Genomic DNA, 19,211 nt, shown 5'->3' on the forward strand with positions numbered 1-19,211 from the left:
CTCATTGGTGAAGCAAAACGAATTCCATAGAGTTCCTTCCGAACACCCAATGGACCACATCGAGCTCTTTGAAGAAATCTGCAGCATGAGGAGAACAAACCAAGTTCCACCAGACTATTTAAAGTGTAAGTTGTTCCCTTTTTCATTAGCAGATAAAGCTCACCGTTGGTTGAAATCTTTGCCTGCAGGATCAATTACTAATTGGGAAGAATGTAAAACTGCTTTTTTGAACCACTTCTATACTAAGTCAAGGTCAAATCAGTTGAGAACAAAGATCTCAAACTTTCACAAGGGCCAACTGCATCTTTCTATGAAGCCTGGGAACGTTTAAAGGAGTATAAACGTGATTACCCTCACCACGGATTTCATGGATCAAGCCTGCTGAGCACATTTTACCAAGGTTTGCAACCAAAATACAAACTTTCACTTGATACAGCTAGCAATGGAGATTTTGGACAAAAGACGATAGCCCAAGGAAGAGCCCTCATCGAAAATTTGGCTCAAGCCAATAGCAATGATTGTCCTGAATACGATCGATCGATGAAGCTAACCGGTACAGACAACTAGGAGATAACCGAGTTGAAGAACATGATGAGCCAGCTTCTGAAGAGCAACAATCGCCCAATCCATGCTTGTGAGACCAACAATGGCGCAGAAGATGAAGGACCTAGTGATATTGATCACATTAATCAGGCCTTTCAAGAAGAAGATGTGAACTATGTAGGAGCACTGGTGCCATATCAAAATCGCTCCAACAATGGTAACAACAACAACTTCCGGAATGCAAATTACAAAAATCTCTCTTACCACAATCCAAATGTGGAGAATCCTCAAGATCGGTACTACCCACCTCAGCAAAAATCCTTCCAAAACAAGTTTCAAGGTGGAAACTTCGGAGGAATAGTACCATATCAACCGCGACAGCCATATAACTACCAAGGTACGGGTTTCAACAATCAATTTGTACAACAGCAGGGAGTCACGACGAACCAGCTAGCTTCACAAATCGGTAGACTTGAACAGTCCATCCAGCAACTCGTTATGACGAATGAAAAAGCATCTAAAGACGTGAACGTGAAAGTCGACTGCATGTACAATGATTTGAACGGTAAGTTCGAATCTTTATCTTCGCACGTCAAAAAGCTAGACGTGCAAGTCGCCCAAACAGCCGACTCTATGAAGAGGCAAAGTGGAGTTCTTCCAGGAGAGTTGAAGATAACCCTAAGAAGTTTTGCAACACCATAACCACATTACCCGAAGAAGAGGCCATAACCGATGGGAAGAAAGAAGAAACCCCAATCTTTGTACCAGTGTAAAAAGATGTCGATGCTAAGCAGCCACCATTTAAGGTATCTGAACGATTACCGTTTCAAAGACTTACAAAAGCCGATGATCCAGGACGTTTTGTTTTCCAATGTTTCATTTCAGGAATCAAGTTTACAGACTGCCTGTGCGATTCCGGAGCCAATGTCAACATCATGTCAAAGACATCTGCCGAGAAATTTGGCATCAAAACCTTAAGGACATCGACGGTTAAGGTTATCTTTGGAGATTCATCTCAAAAAGATACTGAAGGGGCGATTCATGATCTACAAGTTCTAGTGGGAGATAAGATTGCTCCAGCTGATTTCCAAGTCTTGGAGATGGATAAAGATAAGGAGAGGCCACTCATTTTCGGGAGACCATTCCTAGCTACCGTAGGAGCAGTAATCGATCACGCAAACCAGCATGCTGTTTTCCTCAATGTGGATCGTAGAAGGTACTACCCGACTATCTTAGACGATTTTCCAAGCAAAGGATACAAGCCAAAAGAGAAAGAAAAGGAGAAGCCGAAAGCTTTTGCAAAGATCAAGATCATCATTCCACCGGATGCAACAGAAACTAGTGAGGACCAAATCCAGGAGCTAATCGAAAACACAAAAAGGGTTTGAAACAATGTTAAAGTCCGGAAGAAGAATAAAGGGAAGAAGACGGCTCCTCAAGGAGAAGAAGTAAAACCTCCAGCGACCGGAAGCGATAAAGGCACATCAAGTGGAGTGCCATTCAAATCAGCCTGATTCTTCATGCCTACGTCGAGCTAAACGACTTAAAACAAAAGCGCTTAATGGGAGGCAACCCATTTAGGTACTCTTTCTTTTAGTTTTCTTTTCCTTCTTACAATTTATGCCTTCTTTTTCTTTTAAGTTTCAGGTATTTTATAAAACAAAAACACAAAAAAAAAATCAGAAAATTAGAAAAACCTAGAAGAAAAGGATAGGTTTTTAGCTACTCGGCCCGACAAAGACCAGAAAGCTGGACGAAGGCCGCAGGAGGAAGAGCCGCGGTCGCGACCAACCGACCCGCGGCCAAGGAAGCATCGACCACGGCACCGTGAACGTGACCGCGGCCGAGCCCTCAATCACCGCGGTCGCGCGTCTCCTGACCGCGGGCGTTGGTCGTTGAGGTGACGACGCGGATTTCCGCCGCTTTTCAAAGTTTCCCGGTGTTACCTGGTGTTTCCTGGTGTTATCTGGTGTTTCCCGGTGTTACCTGGTGTTTCCCGGTGTTACCTGGTGTTTCCCGGTGTTACCTGGTGATTCTTGGAGTATTTCCGATAAAACCCGTAAAGATTCTCCGTAAGTTTTAAACTTTCCTTATGTGCAAGACAAGAAAGGTAAGTTCCCGTAAACTTAAAAATTCCCGGAAATTTTCCGTTTTTGCTACAAAAACGCTTTTTAAAGAAAAGAAACACACTTTTTGGATCAAAACTCTTTTTTCTCTTCTCTTCCAAAAGACTTGGAGATTTAGGAGATAAAACACACTTTTCAATTCTTAAGCTTTTTAAGAGGTTCTTGGCTCAAACCTCACTCTTTTTCAAAGCTGAATTAAATTCTGCCATCAAATCTCTCTTTCCAGCAAGGTATGAACCTCAAACTCGCCATTTTTAATTGATCTCAGAACTTAGGGTTTTCTTAAAAAGCTCAAATCTCTGTTTATTGATGGTGGAAATAGCTTAAGAACAATAGATTATCCTTTTAGGTTATCTAAAAATCGTTTTTAACAACTAGCTTAAGAGGAATTGAGATTTTTGAAACTTGGATTCTACATGCTTTATAAAAATCGAATTTGGAACAGCAAAATTGATGAATCTGATTAAGTCTTGTGTGATTAGTGATTAGTATTGGGTAATCTTTAGATTTTACATGGAAATTGCTCATAAAAACCGATTTTTAGAAGATTTCTATGTTAAGAACATCAAAAATCCGAATCTAGTCATGAACTACTTGATTTCTTTGATTTAATGTCAATTCTGCTTGCTCATGGTTTTAACTAATCTCTTTATACTAATGTTAGTATAACTGATCTTAATGTGTTAAAATCAGCATCCATATTCACTCTTTTTCCAAGAATCATTTCGTTTTGCAGAAAAATGGAACAAACCAGATCCCGAAGAAGCCGTCGCACTGGTGACAGCTCTGAGGACATTCCCGATGATGCTACTCTAGGAGAGTACATGGTGAACCAAGCCAGACCAAGGAGAATAAACTATGTGATGAGATTGCTCCAGCACTCAAGAGAAACACGAGCAGCTCCCGAGCCACCACAGATTCGATACATTGGCAGGGAGACAAACCCGAGAGTGGACTATGCAAGACGTTTCAAGAAGCTGAACATCAAACCCACGCCTTGCATTGATTATCATACACTTGAGATGCTTGGAATCAGAGAGGATGTGATCTGGTACATCGATGCACTTAAGCTGAGACCCTACATGGAGCTGAACCTTCCGACTTATCCTGAGCTAGTCCGCGAGTTCTTAGCAACTATTACACTCCACCACACGAAGAGGAGGAACCCCAGAGCATCAGATGGCATCCTGTCATTCTCTATCCGTGGACAGCCTTACTCGCTCACCATTTCTGAGCTTTGCGAAGCTCTTAACCTTCCATACACCGATGGCATTTACCTTGAAGATGAACCCAATCTTAACTTGTGGAGAGAGTTGGGTCATGGAGTCTATGATAGCGGGAGATCCAAGTCAGCCCTTCTTACTCATCCAGCAGTGAGAGTTGTGCACAAACTCTTAGCACACACGATTTTCTCTAGAGCCAACATGGGATGTGTTTTGAAGACCGAGCTCATTACACTTCAGATTCCGTTTATGGACGACCCACGACTTGCTTGCTTTGCCTGGATCATAGCACAGAACATGGTCAAGGTGAAACATGCTATTACAGCGATACTACAGGCTGTAGGATTCGATTTCTCATCTGATGATCCACTTCCCGATGTCTGGTATGACCTACTTTATCTCTCTCGCGATCACACTATATCTCGTGCCGCTTTCGATCCAGACAGGTTTGGTTACAAGTATTGCACTGGCACTGAGGAGCACCGAGTCAGCTTGCCTTCACCATCAGTTCCGAGATTGTGTAACGGAGGACGTCCGCGATGGACTCCGGAATCCGATGATTTTTTGCCATCTGTACCTCGACTACCATTCACCATTGGCCAATACATAGTGGCCAAGGTGAGGCGTGATGCAGCCACGGCCCGTGCTCACTTTCAGCCATCTGTTTCGACCGGCCACACCTCATCATCTACATCATCGCACACACATTCTGATCTGGAGCGCAGAGTTGAGAGACAGGGACGACGCTTTGAGCGCGTTGTCACCTTCCTACAGGAGCAGCACCAGTTCGCAGACGACACATCGGAGGATGAGTGATTGATCAGCACTTCACTACCATGACGGTTCTATCATCATTTTCTTTTCTTTTATCTTATTTTATTTCGCTTTTATTGACCATCTTCTCACCAACTTTTTCACACTAGGGACAGTGTGATTTAAGTCTGGGGGAGGATGTCTATCCGTACTAATCATTTTCTTGCTTTTGCTTTTAAATTTCAAGCACTTTTTAAATTTTAATATGTAACCTATTTGACATTAAGTATTTTTCAGGAATGTTTGACGCAAAACTATGATGATTTAGACCTGCACACTTCTACACTATGCATGATAGCTCATTTGTGGTTAGCATTAGACTAGGCGGTAGCTAGAGTACTTGCACTACGAACTCCCACCAGAGGACTTCTATTCATGGAGATTCTTTCTGACAGGATATACTAGCTCATTTTATTTGACCTTAATATTGACATCTAATTTTCTCATCATTGATTTTAGGCAGGCATCGACATACACATCTAGGACGTCTTTTACCCTCACTTTTACCACTCTTTGTCGTCCTAGATGACCAGTTTATCTTTATCTGGTACCATACCCTAAACCCAAAACACTTGTTTTCAATCCTCATGCACTCTCTCTTTAGTTTATATCAGCAGATATGTCCAAAAACGTCGGAGAGAAGAGGAGCGACGCAGTTTTCAGTCACTCACAAAGGAGACTGAATGGAATTGGGAAGGAAGAGTATCAGAAACCTCATAAAGCTTTACAAGACAGATTTAACTGGTAATTTCGTGCTCTCTAAGATTCTATATCATCTAAAGGTGTTCCCTCTCTTCATCAAAAAAAAAAAAAAAAACGAATGAAAAGAAAGGGGGAAACAAAAAGCCTAATGAGTCATAGATTGTCGAAATTTGTGGAGCAAGAAGCATCTACTAAACGTTTATACAGCTATGGTTTTGAAAGATTTACAAAAATCTAAGTCCGGGGGAGTTAGGAGAGAACCTGAGGAAGAAGACCAGGAATCTATGGCAAGAAGAAAGTGACTGAAAACTGTGGATACCAACAGCTTCACTCTCTCTTGCGGTTTTGCATGATATCCTGCATCCTCCAGATCTTCAGGTAACCCGTAAACACTTTAAGCCTTACCCCTAGAATAACCCTTTGACACCTAGCCTAGATTGCCTTGCCTAGACTTTCTTTGATGAGAACCATCGAGATTTTAATGAATGATAAGAGCTAGTTGACTGGAAGTTAGATCTTAGTGCATAGATTTCCGCATGACGGATTAACGGACTAGTTATGCCTGTATTGCTAGTGAGAGTTTTCTATGCTATTCCCGATTGATGCATACTGATCGATATTAGTCTAGAAGTTTGGTCTCTGAGATTTTGTTTAGTTCCTGCGTTTTCAAACCTCTCACCGAGATTTGGCCTTTGTTTTGTTTGAGGACAAACAAAAGACTAAGACTGGAGGAGTTGATAACACCGGATTTTGACCATTTTTATGGATCACTTTAATATCTTTTACAGGTGTTTTTACTCCATTTTCAAAGGTTTTCAAAGGATTTCTATGTTTCCGGATTTTAAAAGACTTTTCAGGTAATTTGGGATAAAGAGGCACAAATTGGAACAAAAAGACTCTTTTGGATAAATGCAGACCGTCAGAACTCTCATGGAGAGACGAAGACCTTCTCACCGTCTGATCACCCTCAAAATTGGACAACTTATAGAAGAATCAACCAGCTTTCAAATGCGCTTGGTTTGGAGACATTCCAACGGTTGGATCTCAAGATATTCCATTTGCCCCGGAGCCAATCGAAGACGGCCACCAAGTCACGTAACCGTGGCCAACAGCCTATTTCCCGCGGTCAGAAGCCTCCCGACCGCGGCCAACCACCAAATCCCCGCGGTCACGTCACTCCTGACCGCGGCCATCAAGTTCCGAATTAAAACCCATATTTCTGAAGCCCAAAGTCATTCTCAGCCTCAATTCCGGAACCCTAGAGACCATGGAGTATTGAAGACTATAAATACTTGTCATTTATGTCGTTTTTAGGGAGAACCATTCATACTTTACAAAAAACCCTTTTCCTTCAGCCTTTTTTGTGCGATTTTTGTAGAAAATTGTTTCAAGTCCGAGTTCTTCAATAGAGAAGCTTTCTTCATCTCTTTTCTTTACTGTTTTTCATTACTTTTATTAAAACCAATGATGATGTCGACCTCAGCCATGTCTGAGTAGACCCCGAGTTGGGCTTAGGGTTCCCGGAAAGGGCTCTCATAATCGATTAAGACATCTAGGTTTATAGATCTAGGATTTCGACCTGTTCTCTGTTTATTCTTGTTCTTATTGCATGTATGCTTGATTGATCACCTAGTATCTGATCTAGATAGTTAGTGTTGCGAAAGTTTTCATTAAGTATCAGCCCTAGAATGAAACAGGCGATTTTTCCGTAGGAGTGGAAACCTACCTGCGGCGAGATCGTGAGTATTGACGAGTTTTGTGCAGCTCTTGCATTCTCTCCCTTCCAGGGCCAGAGTGGAAACCAACTGGTCAGGGTTGCGAGAAACAGTTGGTTATGATCACGACAGTGACGTAGTCATACCTCCGTATTCTAGCTCTAGAACCACCTATATATCGATATCCGTCAATCCCAATCTATCTACCCTAGTGTCAAAACCGATTATGATCCCTTAGAGTTCCCAAAAGCTCAGCGTTTTTAGCCATAGTTTACAAACCAATCGATTTTTACTTGTTTATTTAGATCTGCATTTAAATTGCCTTAGTTCAATATTTTACTTGCTTTACTTGCTTTCCATTCGATTTTTCTACTTGCTTTCTAGGATAGATTTATTTGCTTTCTTTAAGTTTTAGTTTAATTCGTGACAAACAACCAACCTTTAAAACCAATATAGTCTAGACATAAATTTAAAAACCGTAGAAGAATACCAGGCACAAAAATCTCTATGGATTCGATCCCTAAATACTACAACTGATTAGCTGTGCACTTGCGGCTTTCATTTGTTTTGTTAAGGGTAAAACTTGTTCCCTCACGCAGTTGACACGACATCAAGTTTTTGGCGCCGTTGCCGGGGATTTGTTTCGCTGCCTTTTGCTATTTTTCTTGTTTTAACTTCTGTTCTAGACACCTGATCTCTAGTTCTTTCTTAAAGTTTTGCTGAATTATCTTTCCCTTCTTTTGTTTTTCTCTGAATTGCATGAATACCAGGCGCAGACCTGTAGAAAACATTCCAATTTCTAGACGAGATAGACAGACACGAAAGAGAACTTCGAAGACTTAGACAAACGCAAGGAATGGCCAACGACGACCAGCCTGGAGATCCTATTAATCGAACTTTGAATATGGACCAAGACGGGTCCAAAAAATGGAGAAAATGAAGAGAATGATCACAGAGGAGGTGATCATGCTCGAAAAGATGGAGAGGAGGATGAGGTTCCTCCAAGAAACCACCAGAACCGCGAGAGAGAAGAACGTGAAGACCTTGAAGCACCCATCAATGCAGCCCATGGTGACCACCAAGGAGTGCAGCCGAATGGACGCATTAACCGCCCTGTTCAGCCAGCAAATCAACACCGAAGACAAGGTAGAAACCATCGCATAGCTGATTTTGATGCACCTACTCAAAATTTTCAGAACCGATATGCAATTCAAGTCCCATTTCCGAACCAGAATGAGTTTGAAGTCTAGCCTCAAATCATCTCATTGGTGAAGCAAAACCAATTCCATGGAGTTCCTTCCGAACACCCAATGGACCATATCGAGCTCTTTGAAGAAATCTGCAGCATGATGAGAACAAACCAAGTTCCACCAGACTATTTAAAGTGTAAGTTGTTCCCTTTTTCATTAGCAGATAAAGCTCACCGTTGGTTGAAATCTTTGCCTGCAGGATCGATTACTAATTGGGAAGAATGTAAAACTGCTTTCTTGAACCACTTCTATACTAAGTCAAGGTCGAATCAGTTGAGAACAAAGATCTCAAATTTTCAACAAGGGCCAACTGAATCTTTCTAAGAAGCCTGGGAACGTTTTAAGGAGTATGAACGTGATTTCCCTCACCACGGATTTCATGGATCAAGTCTGCTGAGCACATTTTACCGAGGTTTGCAACCAAAGTACAAACTTTCACTTGATACAGCTAGCAATGGAGATTTTGGACAAAAGACGATAGCCCAAGGAAGAGCCCACATCGAAAATTTGGCTCAAGCCAATAGCAATGATTGTCCTGAATACGATCGATCGATGAAGCAAACCGGTACAGAAAACAAGGAGATAACCAAGTTGAAGAACATGATGAGCCAGCTTCTGAAGAGCAACAATCGCCCAATCCATGCTTGTGAGACCAACAATGGCGCAGAAGATGAAGGACCTAGTGATCTTGATCACATTAATCAGGCCACTCCTTCACGAAGCGATTTCTGATATTCAACTGGAATTTTACCGCCTCCATTATCCAGTGGCAAGAATCGCACAAATCGGGGGGCCCGTCTTCATATTCTATCATAATTATAAATGGGTGAATGTCTCTAGTTCCACAATGCAAGTTAGCAATTTTGTCCACCACCAATGTAATCTTCTCTCCAAATTGTGGTGGAATGTCATACGGGGGTCCTCTAGGGCTTGCTCTTTCCATACGGGGGTCCACCGCATTTCTTCTTATTCCGTCCGTGTAAAATCTGGGACAGATGTTAAGCTCACGTCGCATCCGGACATGATGAGGACACGCATTTGGTGGCAATATTTTGCCAATGAGAATCCCGCTTCCGATGATGCCTGAAGCATTGTCATCCCTACCTCTATATCATGGTCATAGAAAAAAATGGAAAGACCTTTTCAAATAGAGCCGTAGGATTACCTTCTGCCAAACATCTGTCTTTGAACATTCTCATCCATGCCATATCAAAGAACCAAGGTGTAGGCACACTTAACAAATCCACGGTCCGTAGGAAGATTGGATCCTTGGAGATCTGGTAAAAATTCCTACTCGCCACTAAAACACTACAGTAATCGCGAAAGTTATGACTGACTACCTTCTTTAGTATTTTGTTTTTCATCTCTATGGGCAAATTAGAAAACCCGCTTTGCCTAGCCATAGTAGAGGAATGAGATTGTGTTTCAGAAACTCTTTGGGTCTACGTTAAATAATAATCCGCTTCATCACGTTTGGGGGAAACGAGACGTCGTTTGAAGATATTGACCGCATTAACTCAAACGAGACATCGTTTGAAGATATTGACCACATCAAGTATTTTCACCTCCAGCATTTTCACTTCCAGCATTTTCACCACCAGTAAAATAGGTATAAATTTTGTAAGATTCCGGCCGACGCTTATACTCGTCTTCGTCCTCTTCGACTTCGGTCAATGCTCTCCAACGGATGTATACCTTTTCTGCTGTTTTGCCCCCTTTTTGTCTCGTAAACCGGGGGCAAAGCGCTCAATTGCTTAACATCATCGGGGACAACTCACTGTGACTTATGTGGAACATGATAGATGGTTCTGTTATAAGCAAATAATCACTGCTTGGTTAAATAATACATCGAACACAAGTTCTCAACGTTTATATCCACTTTTCTGTCTGGTCGCTTCATGTAAGCTTCTAATGCGGCTAAGGCATGGACACATGGATACTTGTCTATATCAAAAAGCTTGCAAGAGCAAGTTTTATTTTTCAAGCTCACCGTGTAATTAATCCCATCGCTTCCAAGCATGCTGTATTCAATCTGAATGATGTTTAACTCGGTGACACCTAGCTTCTTAGAATCAGCACATCTACTGTGAAAAATATTTTCCACAAAGGCAACCAGTTTGCATCCTGGTGCCGTTGAAGCAGCCTCGTTCCTATGCTTGTTAAACCATTCACACAACCTCTCAACAATCGCATCTATCATAGGTAACAATGGCAGCTTCCTTGCATCTTTAAACACACTATTCAAGGACTCCACAAAGTTACTAATATCTAGATTGTACCTCTCTGCTGGAAAATATCACTTGGCCCATTTCGATATTTCTACATGCCTTTCTAGATACTCGGACACAGCAGGATACTTTAATGCCATCCTCGAATAATGATCAAGAAACTCGGCTTCTGTATACTGTCTTGCGCACTCCATGAATGTTTCTGCAACTATTTCTCTATCCATTGAAACTTGCATTTTCACATTCTTTGAAAGATGCCAGGTGCAATACTCATGTTTAGCTTCCGTGTACACCTCAGCTACTGCATTAATGAGGCCTGAATTTCTGTAAGAAACAATAACCAACTCAGGATTATCGGGTATAATTTTAACTGCCTGAAAAACCACTCCCAACTGTCATTTTTTCTGCATCAATAACTCCAAAAGCAATCGGATAATGGTGACGATTACCATCCTGACAAGCAGCAAAGACTAGCTGACAACCCATTCCGGCTTTCAAGAAAGTTGCATCAACAACTACCACTTTTCTCATAGCTACAAACCCCTCAATGCAAGCTCCCAAAGCGACAAATAAGTACTTAAATCTTCCTTGTTCGTCCAGTAACACCTTGTGTTTTGTACCTGGATTCACCTTCTATAGCATGTACAAATACGAATAAAGATCTTTATAGCTGTCTGCAGGATAACCACGAACCAGAGATTTAGCTTGCTGTATTCCTCTCCATACGGTAGAGTATGGCACACTTACAGAAGCGTTTTGTTTAACCAAAAGTATGACAGCGTGAAGAATTGGTGTATCTAATCGACCTGGATACAACTCCTTAACAACATATGCAACTAATCATGGTGTTCCTTTCCTTTGTTTGCTGTTTGTACTCGCACTGGCCCGAGAACAAGTATGCATCTTCCAGTATATTATTATAGAAAATCAGGATGTATTCGCATCCTTCCAAGCTCGTAAATACCAATTACAACCAGTTTCACCGCATCTCACGACATATCGCCTCTTATCTGAATTCTTTATAGTCAGACCAAAACAATATTGATGTGAAGCTTTATACACTAAATCTATCAAATCTTGTTTACATGCAAATTGTTGCCCCACTCTCAGATTCATACCATCTTCCCATTCAAAATGTTGTGTTTCTACAACTTCAGCAGGGGGACCATAATCAAAATCAAACCACCTGTATTTTTCCTCCTTGTTATCAAACTTGGTTTTAGCATCATCATCTACTCCATCAGCATTTTCACGGGAAACATCTCACCATCTTTTCCATTGTCACGTGTAACATCATTACCATCTTCTCCATCACGTGTAACATCATCACCATCTTTTCCCTCATCACCGCCAGCTTCCTATTTCAATGGGACATTCACGTGATGTTGTCCTGCTGAACAGTTGCCTGTGTAAATAGCAAGTACTATTTCAATGGGACATTCACGTGATGTTGTCCTGCTAAACAGTTGCCTGTGTAAATAGCAAGTACACCATTATTTGATCCACCATTACCTAAACGCAACCCCCCATAATTTATACCAACTGAACTTACACTCTCAACTCTGGAAAATTCCTCTCCAACTTCAACACCTTTGATGACCTCTAAATTAATAATACTTCTGCGTCTCTCTTTATCCAGTGAGGCCAGGAACACGACTAAGTCATCATCATTCGAAATATAAAACTGTTTCTGAGTTTGCACTAGTACCGGAATATAACTCAGTATCAACTTACTCGAAGATTCAACAATCCCAACCTTCGTGCATATCTTTTCGACTATATCAGAATAGGTAGTCTCCTCCAAACTTGATGACTTAAACATTATACCATACATGGAAACTGGGGCTGAAATCCATTTATCCTCCGAAGTTCAATAATATCCCCCATAATCAAAAATAGGTTTGTTATCATTATCACCTGAAAAAATAACACATAGACCATACTCAACCGCATAAAAACTGTTTCCAGTTATATACAGGTAATACTAATTGTTACTCTATCTCTCTCATTTAATAAGATCTAATTGTCAACTCGTGGAGGAACTCTAATCTAACTCGATTTACCGCATCTAAACCTCAAATCCAATAAATACCTATTCGATTAGCAACCAATTACCATTTCCATAGTATACCATTGCCTATTCAATAATCGAATTTAATCCCAATCGTGGTTCTAGGGCAACGACTTTCCAATACAAAATGAAGAAGAATATCCAACGAAATGTCAACTACCTCGATTAAGCTTCAATGTGGGATGAGTGCAGCAAAATGTCAAGAAGGATTCGAGTTCTGAGAATTCGTTCTCTAGCGATCGCTGGGGTGAAGCGAGCGAGCTGGTCAAATATGGTTTCTCTTTCAACCTGGTCCCCGACAAGAAGACAAAGCATGTTCTGATTGGTTAAATTTTTGGCGCCTAAAAAAATGTCGACACGCTCCTGATTGGTAAAATTTTGAGAAGCTCGTTTCTGATTGGCTACTCATGCTTATATCTCATTGGACGAATTATTTTTTCGCCGCTCTTGATTGGTTTATCTCTGCTTATTTATGATTGGCCGATTTTTCAATTTATAATTTACTTCTTACAAAACTACAAGGACAAATTGGAGATTTCAAAGCTCATTAAAAGGTGAGGGACCCGCGAGGGAGACGCTATAATGAAGGATGAGACGAGAGAATAAATAATTTCTTAGAGGAGTGTTTCAGGTTATCTCTCTTTCATAACACTTTCCCTTGGAGACCAGTGTCACTATTGTCTCTTGCATTATGTCTTTGTTGCTTTGTTAAAAACGTTTCAAGGAAAACTCAGTGAAAAAAATTACAAGAAGGTAAAAAAAGTACAACTACACAAGCTCTCCCTGAATGACTAAGATGTCATTTTATAAGTCTTGCCGATGATGCAATTCCAATATTATGAACATGTTTCCAATACATAGTGGTATACAATGATTTCATAGAGATCTGCTGTATTTTCACATGATTGAACATATCTTACTTCAATTTCTTTATTCTTCTCGATTTCTTGAGTGTATAAGAAAAACTTTGGAGGCATATGTTTGGTTCTATCACTTTTGATGTATCCTTCCTTTATCTGGGCAACACATTCATCATTGTCTTCATATAAGACAGTTGGTTTATTTAGGCAAATTCCACTGCGTGATTGGATTTGCTGACTTATTGATCTCAGCCATACACATTCTCTACTTGATTTATGGAGCGCGATGGTTTCAGCATGATTTGAAGAAGTGGCCACAAGTGTCTGTTTCTAAGAACACCAAAATATAGCAGTGCCTCTGATCGTGAACACATATCCTGTTTATGATTGGGCTTCGTGTAGGAAACGAGCTGAATCATACAAATGATATGTCAGGTCGTGTACAATTGGCAAGGTTGATCTGCTCAAAGTTTAATCCCTAAGCTACTCTGCAAGAGCACAGATGTGCAGTTGTAGTATTGCAGGGGTCGAACCACAGAGACGAGAAATTCACTCAATAAACCTATTAGAATTCGAATTAAGCTAAGCAGAATAATGAGAAGTAAAAATAACAATGCAATAAAAACGTTTGTTAAACTAGAATGGATGGAAATTAGGCTTAGGGCGTTTCTCAGGATATCAAAGAATGCAGATAAATCTATTAATCAAGGTTCAGTGTTAAGCATGGTTCTTGAACTCAAATCACAAAATTCTAATTAACCAACTTCCATTGTGAGAATTATTTAAATCTAAATCTTAGAATTCTGAATTCCTTTACAAACCCTAGAGATTTAAACCAGCTTTAATGCTCAAGTTCGATATGTTCACAAAGCATCTAAACCAAATTCCTTTGGGAATAGCTGTTTTGCTCACCCTAGGTTCTTTCCAGTTATTCAATTACACTTTCGTGTCAACCAATTAACCTAATGATCTAAGTTCTAGGTGGTCAGTCCAGAATTAGCTTTAAGAACAACCTATGGTGAAGAACTAAATAGATTATCAACTCTAACTAATCAAACAATCTAACATCCAATGAAATCCCTTATGTGAACCCCAAACCTAACAAGCTAACTACTCAGACATGAAGTTTGAAACAATGAACATGTTTGAATAGATTGTAAAAAACAGTAAATATATAAATAAACATGGGTTCAAATTCTTCTCTCTCCCTAGCATAGTTTCAGACTTGTCTCCCTAAAAGCTCTCTCAAAGTCTCGAAGAACAAAAATCAAAAGGTCTCTCTCAGAAAATCTAAGGTATCGATATTGGTGGCTAAAAACCCTAATAAATACTAACAATCACGTGTTGGGCTTCTTTGTAAATATTGGAGACTTCTGGGCCCAAGAAATTCTTCGAAACTTGGACAAAATCACGTTTCCTTATTTCTGCAATCGGTGTTGAGTTTCACTCTCCATGGTGTCAAGCGACACTAAAGCACATGATTTATCCTTCACGAATTTGATCCTGGTTTAGCTCCAAAGTGCTCCAACATATCCAATTAATCTCCAAACGCACCTAAGACCTGTAAAGACTATAAAAGACTCAAAAAACACTAAAATGACTCTATAAATAAGACTTATATCATGGTCAAAAACCATAAAAACCATGATATATCAACTCCCCCAGACTTAGCATTTGCTTGCCCTCAAGCAAACAGAATACCAAGCAAGAGAAAGAGGTTTGAAAAACACGGAGATTCAACTTTTCACCTGAACATCGCTTTGATCGATCAACCTGTAATTCAAATACTGCTTCAATATCAAATCAAACCACCATTTACTTCTCCGCGGACATTCACAGCTTCCCAGATTAAGTCCAAAATTCTACAACATTGTCTATAAACCCTCATCGCTGGGTCTTATCAATGATTCCAATACTAAGAACCTTCTAGACTCTTTCCCGTGCTATACTTTGACAAATCAGCCATACGAACTCTGGTACTTTTCTCTCCCCCAGACTTATTTTTTTCGCACTCTCATCTTTTATGGCATATACACGATAAGGTTAAAGATGCGAGTATTGATGGTGTTTGCCATCGAATCCCCGATTTGTCTCCTTACTATGTATCAAAGGTTTTCGGCGAATAATGGGGTCATAGGAAACTTTCCTACCCCTCGCTTCCTTCCTCTGTGTGATCATTCCTTCGTAGAAGAAAAATAATGGGATCATTGGAAATTTTCGTAGCCCTTTACTCCTAGAAGAAAATCATTTCAATCTTTTCGCCTTTTTCCTTCTTTTTTTTTTATACTGATCATAAGGGAGAGAAACACCAATTTTAGATCTCACACAGGCTTTCATTTGTCAAGTATGAACAATGAATCAAGCTATATGAACATCAGTCACATCAATGAGGTAAAAGAAAGAGTTCATAAATTAGTTCAGGTTAGTGGACTTTGTTGAAAACATGGACGCCTCTAGTCAACTGGTCAGCCTTTCGATTTTTTAATAGTTGGATCTAGACTGATTCTTCAGCAATGGTCACTTAAATGAAAGATCAGCATAATAATTCCAAGAAAAGCATAATAATCTCAGTTAGATGAAAGGTCAGCATAATAACTCAAAAAAAATTTGACACGACTGAATCATAAGAAAAACAAACACAATGTCAGCGACTATCTCCCCCAGACTTAAACAACACTATACCCAGTGTTATCTAGCCCGAATGTGGTGAAACAAAAGAAAGAAAACAGAGAAACGCAGTAAAACGGAGAACTTACCTGGCTGCGATGATGGTGTCGACCGACACTGATGATGGTGTCGTGCGACACTCGTTCTCCTCGTACCGAATTGCAGCAGATCCATCCAAATTTCTGGTTTGATTCTGGTTTCCTGATTTCCTAATTTTTTTGTGAACAGAAGCAAGTGGCAGGCGACATCGATGGTGTTGTCACTCGACACCAGCCTCTGCTTCACCTAAAACACGAAAAGGAAAAATGAAAATTAACTGAAACAAAAAGACTTATGTACAAACTTACCAGTGGATTGTCTTCCACCAAGCGCTTGTTTTAAGTCATTAACTTGACTTGATGAATGGACTATGCATCTGGTGGATAAGATAGTGGCAAAGAATGTCTCTGTGAAAATCGTCTCATCCATGGTGGTGTGTAAGCGTTGTGCGCATGAGGTCGTCCAAGGAATGCCGGAATAGCACCAGGGTGAGATCTGTGTTTGGACAGCTTTAACGTATTCCCTGCAATATTATCAATCGAAAAACCAAGTGCTCTACGATAATCTCGTAGCTTGCATCGTGAGACAGAGTCTGCATCTTTCAAATCAGTTCTGCTGATATCACAAGAATTAGGATTAGGCTCAAGAGGTGCGTACCTTTGCTTTGGTGGAGTTGAATGGAGCATGATGTTTTGATATTTCTGCTCAATAGCAGCTACTAGTTCTGTAGATGTCTTAGTCAACTCAGGTTGATCTATCACCTTCTCATCATCAAGCACCTTCTGATCTCCAACTATTACTTCCAGTACTGGACTGACTTGGAATGTCTGACCATCTATGGTTGGATCCTTCAGCTTCTTCATCTTGAAGTTCATGGATGTATCTCCCAGGTGGAGATCAAAGTTACCATGTTTGACATCAATCACCGCCCAGCTGAAGCTAAAAATGATCTTCCCAGGATAAGAGGATCTTTGGGTTCCTCTCCATATTCCAGAACCACGAAATCTGTAGGAATTATGTAATCACCAACTTTAATCGGAACATCCTCCAAGACATCTTTTGGGATTCTTTTCGATCGATCTGCTAGGATCAAAGAGATCTTTGTTGGCTTGAAGTCAATCATCCCAAAGCTAACAGCTACAGAGTGTGGCATTAGGTCAACACTCGAACCAAGATCACACAGCGATCTCTTGAACATCTCTGAGAAGATAGAGCAGTCAAAGCTTTCTGGGTTTGAGAGCTTCTCTGAAATCTTTTCTGAATCACAACAATGATCTATTCAGAAATCATCATCACTCCTTCCTCATGACTCAGATTATTAGTCACCATCCTCTTCACATAACGCTTAAGAACAAGATTAATCTTCACAGCATCAACCAAAGGAATTTCAATCACAAACTTCTCCATCAAAGCCTTGCATCCTTCATCATCTAGCTCCTGCTTAGAGTTCTTAGGACTCCTTGGGTAAGGAATCTTAGGTTTGTAAACTCTTTCCTCTGCTGGCTTTGGCTTCTTTGATATCTGCTTCAGTTGGTGGCTGATGTCGCTCGACACTAGTGGTGGTATCGCTCGACACTGCTGGTTTCTTCTTCGTCTCGATTTGGTGTCGCGCCACACTAGTGGTGCTGTCGCTCGACACCGGCTCTGCAGTTTTGAAATCTTCTTCAGATTCCTACAATTCCACGATTTCATCCTCAGAAACACCCTTTTTAAGAGCATGAGTTAACTTTTTACCATTTCTCAACGAGATGACACTGCAGTAATGCCTAGGATTGGTGTCAGTCTTCCTAGGAAGGAATCCTTCTTGCTTTTTTACAGACTATGCAGTCTGAGCAACCTGAGTATCAAGCTTCTTGACATGAGTGTTCAGAGTTTCGATTTTTCTATTCAGATCCAGATACAGAGTATCAATCTTCCCATTAAAGTCCACAGTCATCTTCTGCTGACCTTCCAGGATATGTTCCAGCATAGACTTCACCTCATTATCTGGAGTTTGAGGAGGAGGAGAACCATAGTTCCTTGAAAAACTGTTGTTGGAGTAGGATGTCTGGTACTGATCAGGTTTGGAGTTGTAACCAGAAGAGTTCTCATTACCTGTGAAGGTATTCCTCTGATTATTCTCACTGTAATTCATGTTTCCTTGCTGAGTACCAAATCTCTGACCCTGAAATCCAGCTCCATTGATGATGTTAACATCCTCTTCCTCAAGTGCTTCATCTGGTTCGAAATTCTTAACCTTTGCAGCAAATCTGAAAGATTTCTTACCCACAAGAAGACTATGCACATAGTCTAGCTTAGCCTTCACCTCAGCAACCTGCGATCCATCCATGTTCCCAGTCTGCTTCCTTCGCTGATAGACTGCATTGTTGGTACTTTGCTAGATGCCAAGTTTTCAATGAAAACAACAGCATCTTCAGGGTACCTGGTGTTGAAATTCCTATTTCTTGCAGCATCAAGAGCCATCTGATACCTCCAATCAACACCTCTGAAGAAAATACCCAACAGCTGCATATCGGTGATGAAACCATGATGGGGACAATCTCGCTGATACGACCTGAATCTCACCCAAGCGGCTTTGAATGCCTCAGTCGGTCCTTGAGAGAAAATGGAGATCTTGAGTCTCAGCTCCTCAGACCTGGCATCGCCATAGAAGTTGTTCAGGAAGGCGTTCCTGGTCTCTTCCCTGGTAGTAAGTGATCCTGGCTCCAACTGCTTCAGCCAGTTAGCTGCTTCTCTGCTTCTCCAGCAAGAGAATAAGGAAACAGCTTGTAGAAAAGGTAATCATTGGACACTCCGTTGTATTTGATGCTGGTAACTGATAACACTGTATTTTGACCAGTTTTATGGATCGTTTTGAAATATTTTTTCTATGTTTTTAATTGCTTTCAAGTACTTTTATTACGTTTTTCTAGTATTTGTAGTTCCAAGACTCTTTTCAGGTAACTTAGGGAAAAGCTTAACAAAATGGATAGAA

The 19,211-nt window shown here is 40.6% G+C and overlaps 1 protein-coding gene and 2 non-coding genes across 3 annotated transcripts; all 3 read right to left on the bottom strand.

Annotated features, from left to right (window-relative positions):
* Window positions 1–260: 260 nt before the first annotated feature.
* LOC112090140 lies at window positions 261–365 on the bottom strand. Its single transcript, XR_002901490.1, has one exon. It is a non-coding gene; the product is annotated as a small nucleolar RNA R71 (small nucleolar RNA).
* Window positions 366–8,643: 8,278 nt separating this feature from the next.
* LOC112090107 lies at window positions 8,644–8,749 on the bottom strand. Its single transcript, XR_002901463.1, has one exon. It is a non-coding gene; the product is annotated as a small nucleolar RNA R71 (small nucleolar RNA).
* An 8,410-nt stretch (window positions 8,750–17,159) lies between these two features.
* LOC112089812 lies at window positions 17,160–17,929 on the bottom strand. Its single transcript, XM_024160567.1, has 2 exons — window positions 17,581–17,929; window positions 17,160–17,494 (listed from the first exon to the last, which is right to left on the bottom strand). Exons 1-2 carry the CDS (start codon window positions 17,927–17,929, stop codon window positions 17,160–17,162), a joined length of 684 nt encoding a protein of 227 aa, XP_024016335.1.
* Between the last annotated feature and the right edge of the window lie 1,282 nt (window positions 17,930–19,211).

Source organism: Eutrema salsugineum, unplaced genomic scaffold (genome assembly GCF_000478725.1).
Source record: "Eutrema salsugineum unplaced genomic scaffold, Eutsalg1_0 scaffold_11, whole genome shotgun sequence".
Classification (NCBI taxonomy): Eukaryota; Viridiplantae; Streptophyta; class Magnoliopsida; order Brassicales; family Brassicaceae; genus Eutrema; species Eutrema salsugineum.

What these genes read in the sequence shown, in the direction of transcription:
- LOC112089812 (XM_024160567.1), bottom strand. Translation starts at nt 17,929, where the DNA reads ATGAAATCGTGGAATTGTAGGAATCTGAAGAAGATTTCAAAACTGCAG. An exon ending in GATTAATCTTGTTCTTAAGC is followed by an intron (nt 17,495 to 17,580) that starts GTTATGTGAAGA and finishes GTTGTGATTCAG; the next exon opens with AAAAGATTTCAGAGAAGCTC.